Below are 7,365 nucleotides of genomic sequence, written 5' to 3'. Positions count from 1 at the left end.
GCGGCCACGGCTCACGGGCCCAGCCGCTCCGCGGCATGTGGGATCCTCCCAGACCGGGGCGCGAACCCGGTTCCCCTGCATCGGCAGGCGGACGCGCAACCACTGCGCCACCAGGGAAGCCCCCAATTATCTTTTCACCAAATAAACAATTACATTAGCAATCAGAAGTTGAAAATTCGTTTGCTCAGTATCCTCACATAGACTTAGTTTTAACTAGGATAAATGCAAGTTAACTTTTATATTGAAATAAATGTTGACTCCTATGTTTTTAATTCATTTCAGTTAAAAATTTGGCCATACAGAAAAATTGGGGAGTTTTCAAATAGATACCTCTTTTTTATTTTTGGATTATGGAAATTTTCTATATAAAAATAGAATGGTATAATGAGCACTCATGTACCCATCACCTAGCTTCAACAATTACCACCTATAGATTTCTTATAACATAGTTCTCCAATTTATTAGTAGTTCAGCTACGATTACATTATCCTTTAGTACTGGTTAAATCACTTTTTAAAAGGCAAAATGTTAACAGGTGTTAGAAGGTGGTTATAAATTTATAGGTAATTTACATTTTCTTCATTTTAATTCTCAGCATCTTCCAAACTTTCCATGGTGAATATGTAGTACTTCTGTAATGAGAAAAAATGTTATTTTAAAATGATTGAAAAATGTATTTCTTTGAGTGTTTTTTAAAATATCTATTTATTTTGGCTGCCCTGGGTCTTAGTTGCCGCATGCGGACTTCTTAGTTGCGGCATGCGAACTCTTAGTTGAGGCACGCATGCAGGATCTAGTTCCCCGACCAGGGATCGAAGCCGGGCCCCCTGCATTGGGAGTGCAGAGTCTTACCCACTGGACCACCAGGAAAGTCCCAGGAGTATTTTTTCAAGTGCTTAATCCCAGAGTATTTCTTGCTCTTTCTTAGAACAGTCAAAAGTGGGGGATCCTTTCCCCATGAGCCCATAACTCACTGCAAGGGAGTGGGATAAAGTCTGGTTTTTAAAACATTCTTTTTGATGGTAAGGTAGAATCTTTGTGAAACTAGTGAACAAAAGAAAAAAAGAAAAACCTAATAGCACTCAACAGAGCTAATGAATAGAGTTGCTGTGGTTCTACAGCAGAAATGTTGAGGGTTCTTTTCATGAGACTTTTCCTTAAGGAAAATCCACCCGAGCAAGAAATGCCAAAACTTCTTACTGTCTTTCATATTCCCTTAGCAAGTCATGGCCCTGGTGATTGACAGGTGGTTTCCAAGGACCAGCAGTCAGTATCACTGTGCATCAGGGCTAAATTGGAGCAACGGGGACTCCAGAACATCACTCCAAGCTCAGATCGGGACCATCTTAAAAAACAACCCCCCCCCCAAAAAACACAGATTTAGCAAGATGCAATTCACATAGCATAAAATTCAGCTGTTTTAAGTATACAACTCAATGTTTTTCAGTAAATTTACATAGGCATACAACCATCATCACAACCTGGGTCATTTTTACAATTCTTCAGAAACTGCTGTTCTATTGCAACTGCAATAAAGTTGCAAGTTGCAACTTTGTCTCTTACCCGTGCAACCAGCTTTTGTGTGTCTATGTTATTACATGTTTCATAACACATTAGATTCTTAGAGCTATAGCTGGGAATAATAGCTTCTTCTCAAGCACACTCAATGCCATATTCTACCCTTCATAATTACAGCTACAGTTCAAACAGCTTCTACAGGGATTTAGAGGTTTAAAGCAGTATCACAAACTACTGGAAATCAGAGATCATTTCAATGGATTGAGCAAGATCGACAAGGTTGTTTACAGCATAATAAGCAACAATGCCCTTAGACCTTGGCGAAAGGGGTCCCTGCCCTGGGCTCTGTGCCCTGACTGCACCCTGCACCAGGTATGAAGAGGCAATGGAGCTGAGGGGTTCCTGCAGCCCTCCGCACCACACTACGGTGGCTAGGACTCGGAATTCCCTGCCCATACCACCCCAAGCCTGTTTCCATACCTGAGCCAGTCTCTTCCCAGTGTGTGTCCTCCCTTTAGGGCTACTGGGGGTGACTGCTCACAGGAGAGCGGGTGACTACCCTTGCACTTGGGGGCTGGGTGGCCACGCACATGCAGAGCCCCTCATGGTGCAGGATGGAGAAGAGAAGAGATGGGCTGAGAAGAGAAGGGCGTGGGCTGAGTGAGCACTGGGGGTAGCTCTCTCCACACTGCCACCTCCCCCAACAGAATTCCAAGAAGTCTGAGAATTCTAAATTGGAAAGTGACCCTCTTCGTGATGGTGTATTTGTCAAGGCAAGAGGATAAAACATTTTAACAGTTTGCTAGGCTGATTTTAAATTTTTCAGTATTTAGACATACGGTATGTGGACCTCTCTTTGTATGGTTTCATTTATATGAAATGTCCAGAATAGGCAAATCCATATGGAGAGAAGATGGGTTAGTGGTTCCCAGAGGGTGGGGGCTGGAGGGGAAACTATGCATGTGCCTTTGGTATGTGTCTTTTTCCATGTTTGTATGTATACAAAAGTGTATACATCAGGCAATGAAGATATGCAGTCACTCATTTACTCTCCAAGTGATTGGGGGTGAGGGTGAGGGGCGGGGACAGGAGCTAGAGTGCATGGAGGATGAAAAAGAGTCTAAGAAGTCATACCTGCCTTCTATGAGCTTATGGTACACCTGAGTCTCTACAGGGCTAGTTATTCCAGGGGTATGTAATGTAATTCAACTATAACACAACTATCTATACACTTGGGAGAATTACTTCACTCCTCCAGATGTTAGTTCCTTAGTCTGTTAATTCTGAGGGTTGGACTAGATGTCCTTTAAAGGTCCCTTCCAGCTCTAATACTCCATGATTCGGTGATTTTAGACTACCCTTGCATCTGCGTTAACTGGGTTCAGGAGTAAGATAGATAAATTAAGTCACCCACCCAGCACATATCATAGCTCTTTAATGTGTGTGGGTGTTGGCCACAAGCCAAAGCAACAAGGCCAGGGAAGAATGGTGGGATTGAGAAGTCGTAAAACATGTCATGAGCCAATTGTATAAGAGGCTAAAATCACTTGGCTTATTGCACTCAATACACTCAAATTAGTCACACCCAATAGTAAAGAAAATAAAGGGTTTAAGGAACCACTCTGAAGAGAGATAGGGGAAGGGAGGCATCCTCAACGCAAATGGCAGGCACGGGTTCTAGATGTAGGCAGAGGCAACCAGTGTGGCGCTGGCTTTTCTCAGCAATCACCTTCTACTCCGGCAGCTTCTGACACGGGCAGTCTCCAGCGAGCGTAGTGCATGCGGTCCATCGAGACCCTTCTCCAGCAACTGCACTCAGACCCTGTCTTTTGTGAGGTACAACCCCTAGGGTGCAACAGTTACAACCCCAGCAACAAGGAGCCTTACCTGTGGACAAAAAAATGTTGCCTGCCATTTCAGTAAACAAAAAATGCTGTCTTCCATCAAGCCAACAGTCACTGCAGCTGCCCTGACAGTGCATCCTGAGGGGAATTCAGGGTGGAGAAAAAAGAGGATACTGGCCCTACATAGTTAAGATGCATATCAAAGGAATAATTTCAATGAGCCCAGACACGTGCATCTTCCCATACATAGAAAAGCATTAAAACCCTTTACTTGAGATGTCTGTTTTTTGTAATTAGCAGTAATCTTTTGAAGTCTGACTACATTTTTTTTTTCCAGCAAAAACTCCTATATATCCTGTCTCCTCACTTACCTCTTTGGAACAGTTCTTCAGAGCGATCTGAGAAGCTAATTCCCGGGCTACAGTCCTTAGTAAGGTTCCCCAAATAAAACATAACTGTCAACTTTAGGTTGTGCATTTTTTAAAGTCAACATACAGGTGTGGACCCCGAAAAATTAGGATCGCTAAGACAAAGAGCATTGCTCACCACCCATTTCCACAAGAGTTCAGTTGTAACCCACCACGGTTGCTGACTGACAGTAGGACTCTTAGAGGAATTTAAGGCGAACACAGAATGAGGCATCTGTGCTTTGGACGCACACGAATAGGCAGGTCCCACAGATAGTTAGATGTATATCTCAGGAAGAATTTTAATGACCCTAGACTCTTGCATGTTCCCATACATAGAAAAGCTGAAAAGATTAACTGGAGACATCGGTTCTTTACAATTAGCAATCTTACCAAAATATATGCTTGACTTCAGGTATGCCCTGGCCAAAAATCATGTGTAAACTGGCTTCTCCCCTACCTCTACCGAGTAGTTGCCACAGTTTACTGAGTGGCTATCTCCCAGGCTTTAGTCCTCAGAAAGATCGCGAATAAAACTTAAACGCACAACTCATGTTATGCATCTTTCTTTAAATCTTTCCTCACACCTTTGAAAACAATTTACTGGACCCTGGTGGTCCAGCCATTAGAACTCCAGGCTTTCACTGACGAGGGCCCGAGTTTGATCCCTGGTTGGGTAACTAAGATCCCACAAGCCCTGTGACACAGCCAACTCCCATCACCAAAAAAAAAAAAAAAAAATCAATTTACTTATTTGACTTCATCCTCCAGTTATCTTAATTTACATATTCCAAATCTTACATCAGATCTTTAGAAACAATCAAGATGGGTGCCACACGGGCCACTGTGACTCCATCTTGGGTTTCCCTATTTCTAACAAATCAGAGGTTCTATTCTAAATTCTATAAGCAGGAATCACAATACAACGTCACATCACAAGGGTAGCTTTATCTATGGAAATAAGAAACCGTATTCTGGTGAACTCCCGCCTCCAAACATCGGCTTCCTCGGTTTGGCAGAAATTTTTTTCCAAGCTTCCCGGCACTGCACAGGAGACGGCGATCACGTGCCAGTCAGCGCCCCGTGTTGCTCAGGAGCCCAACGCGGTCCAAATCGGAAGTGGTCCTTGAAAATTACTTTCCCGGGAAACTTGTATTTGAAAAACAATGCCATTCTAATTCGCTTTTTCCTAAAGTAAACTCACGGAGATAGAGTCAGACTCTCGCTCTCAGCACAGAGAACAACGCTCTCCTCCGGAGAAACTTTCACTCCTGCAGCGGTGAAAGCCTAGGGGAACCAAGACGTGGAGGGCACCGGTTCTCCGGCGAGCGCTACTCAGGCACGGACCAGTCCCCCGGCGGGGTTGCTGTGGAGACCGAGCGAGCTTTGTGGATGCCGAGGCGCGCTGGGGCCCGGCCTTCTTCTGTCTGCTAGGACTGACGCCAAGATGGTTAGTGGCTTTGAACAGTGAGGGAGAACTTTGAGTAGCTCCTGGGACTGGAGATTAGAGGTTCCAGACATACTTCTGGGTTGTCTAGGATTGTCAGCAGAGGATGATGTCTGTGCCCTCCCCGTGTTCCCACGGGGGACAGGGATGCAGCTGTAAATACATCGTTGTTTCTTCCCTCCTGCTTCTCCATTTCCCCACTCCTGAGCTGCGCGTGGGATGGAAAGCGGACCAAGGGAAGGCTGAGATGACAGCAGCTGCGCGAAAGCATCTCTTACCTCACTCTAATTGGGGGAGATAAAGAACTAGGGAGTAGCAGTTTCGTTAGCTCAAACACAGGGTGATGGCCCTTTTAGTAAAATAACATGTTACAGAAAGAATTTGAATACGCTTACCTGAGGTTCGTTGTTAAGGATTTGACTTATAAATCCTGGAGCCGTCACTCTCAGTTTAGTATTGACCATCGGAATGGGATCATACAGCTGTCTTTGTTGTTTCTTTCACAGATGCTTTCAAGGGCCAAACCTGCTGTAGGCAGGGACCTACCGCATACTGACAAAAGAAAGAAGAAAGGTAGGAAGATTCCAAAACTAGAGGAGCTACTTTCACAAAGAGATTTCACTGGAGCTATTACCCTGTTGGAGGTAATGTCCAAAGAAGGTTGCTTCTTAGGAGGTGAATAACCAGAATATAGAGGAATGCATGGGTGAATGCTGGTTGCTATGCTGTTGGAACAGGTGGGTGCATTCTGGGACTTTCTGTAAATCTTGTCAGGCACAGATTCCAGATTCCAAGTTAACTATAAACCTGATTAAAGGTGAACTAAAACGATAGACTTATTTCTCGAGGGACACTTTTAATTATATCTAGTCCCACTGATGATGAATCCAGCCTAAAAATGTAGAGGGACATTTAATACAGTCAGTTCACATGTTGTTCATTCCACCCCCTGAGCAATTTATGGTTTATTCCTATTATATGTTATAACATTCTGATCAAATTTAAATAATTCTACCATGTTTCATGCTTATTGTCTAAAAATACTGTATCTTCAGAAGATGTTTCAAATCTCTATGGCAGTAGTTCTCAACTTTTAATATGCATCAGAATTAGGGTACTTATTAAAATGTACATTCCTGGACTCCTGCCCTAAGGGTTCTGATTCTCTACAGAATCAGCCTACAGTGGTTCTCAGGAACCCGTATTTTGGGCAAGTAGCCTAAGTGCTTCTGATGTAGATGTTCCAAAGATGCTGCACTTTGGGAAACGGCTTTCTGGGAAGCATGTGTTATAGAAGAATGAGGGGGTACACCAAAGAATGAAGAGATGAAGAGTTTTGACAGCACAGCCTGGCTGTGTTGTTCCATAATAATTTCTCTAAAGCACTACAACAGCCATATTACTCTATCAACAATAAGTGTTTTAATTAGCTTTATATATCTTTCTCAGTCTTTCACGTATAGTCCTGTGTTTCTTGCCAGTGCTCTGGTATTGAGCACATTGCTTAACTCTTCTGGCATCAGCTTTCTCATCTTCAAAGTGGGGGAGTTGACTTGGAAGGACCATCTAGCTCTGTAAATCAGTGGACTGAGTGGTAGATACATGTGTAATTTTTGTCAGTCTCTTTTTCTCTTCTCTCTTTTCTTTGAGGCAGTGACCACACTTTCCTTATTGTGTAATCCCATGCTGCCTGTAAGTTGTCAGGGAGGTTCTGCGCTACGCTTTCATTCTTAGGTAGCCAAAGTGCCATGATGGATGGGAATGGAAACTGCCGTGATTTAGGATGAGGAAGTCTCGTGAGCTCTCCTGTGGCTCCAGGGAATTCCTGGGGCAAATTCAGGGAGACCTCAAATAAGAATTTCTTCAGACTTAAGGCACTGTACTCAAATTCACAGTATTTGGTGAGAGGAGAATTTCTAATATTATGGAGTTAGCAACAGGAGTAAGTTCTTATTCAGACAAGAAAGTATCAACAGATGTCTTCATCTTGTAATGGTCGAGGCACCTGAGGTTTTGTAACAATGATCTGTTTTTTAAATTTTTAATTTAATTTTACTTTTATTTTTAATTATTTTTAATTTTTTTTTTTTGCGGTACGCGGGCCTCTCACTGTTGTGGCCTCTCCCGTTGCGGAGCACAGGCTCCGGAC

At 43.4% G+C, this 7,365-nt stretch overlaps 1 protein-coding gene and 1 long non-coding RNA gene across 12 annotated transcripts in view; one reads left to right on the top strand and one right to left on the bottom strand.

The window, feature by feature from the left end:
• Positions 1–257: 257 nt before the first annotated feature.
• On the bottom strand, positions 258–4,873 carry LOC112067140 (uncharacterized). 6 transcript variants are annotated; one of them, XR_003679708.2, is made up of 4 exons: positions 1,999–4,871; positions 1,201–1,345; positions 853–1,044; positions 258–632 (listed from the first exon to the last, which is right to left on the bottom strand). It is a non-coding gene; the product is annotated as an uncharacterized lncRNA (long non-coding RNA). The 6 variants fall into 6 exon arrangements; XR_002893101.3 differs by having other exon boundaries at positions 262–632; positions 853–1,345; positions 1,999–2,153; positions 3,248–4,871; XR_003679709.2 differs by having other exon boundaries at positions 263–632; positions 853–1,345; positions 1,999–3,405; positions 4,738–4,873.
• Positions 4,874–5,040: 167 nt separating this feature from the next.
• The window catches only part of IFT56 (intraflagellar transport 56), a 32,816-nt gene continuing 30,491 nt past the window's right edge, over positions 5,041–7,365 (top strand). For 4 of the 6 annotated variants that reach the window (XM_028489691.2, XM_055084804.1, XM_024131003.3 and 1 more), the window contains exons 1-2: positions 5,041–5,219; positions 5,723–5,860. In XM_028489691.2, coding sequence (XP_028345492.1) covers positions 5,217–5,219; positions 5,723–5,860 — 141 coding nt within the window. In that variant the 5' untranslated portion in view covers positions 5,041–5,216. Of the gene's footprint in view, positions 5,220–5,722; positions 5,954–7,365 lie in introns of those variants that run through there. The other 2 variants (XM_028489692.2, XM_028489690.2) reach the window with 2 other exon arrangements.

This window comes from Physeter macrocephalus, chromosome 5 (assembly GCF_002837175.3).
Source record: "Physeter macrocephalus isolate SW-GA chromosome 5, ASM283717v5, whole genome shotgun sequence".
NCBI classification, from domain to species: domain Eukaryota; kingdom Metazoa; phylum Chordata; class Mammalia; order Artiodactyla; family Physeteridae; genus Physeter; species Physeter macrocephalus.
The sequence above is the reverse complement of the archived record's forward strand: the minus strand, read 5'-3'. Positions and strand labels throughout refer to the sequence as shown.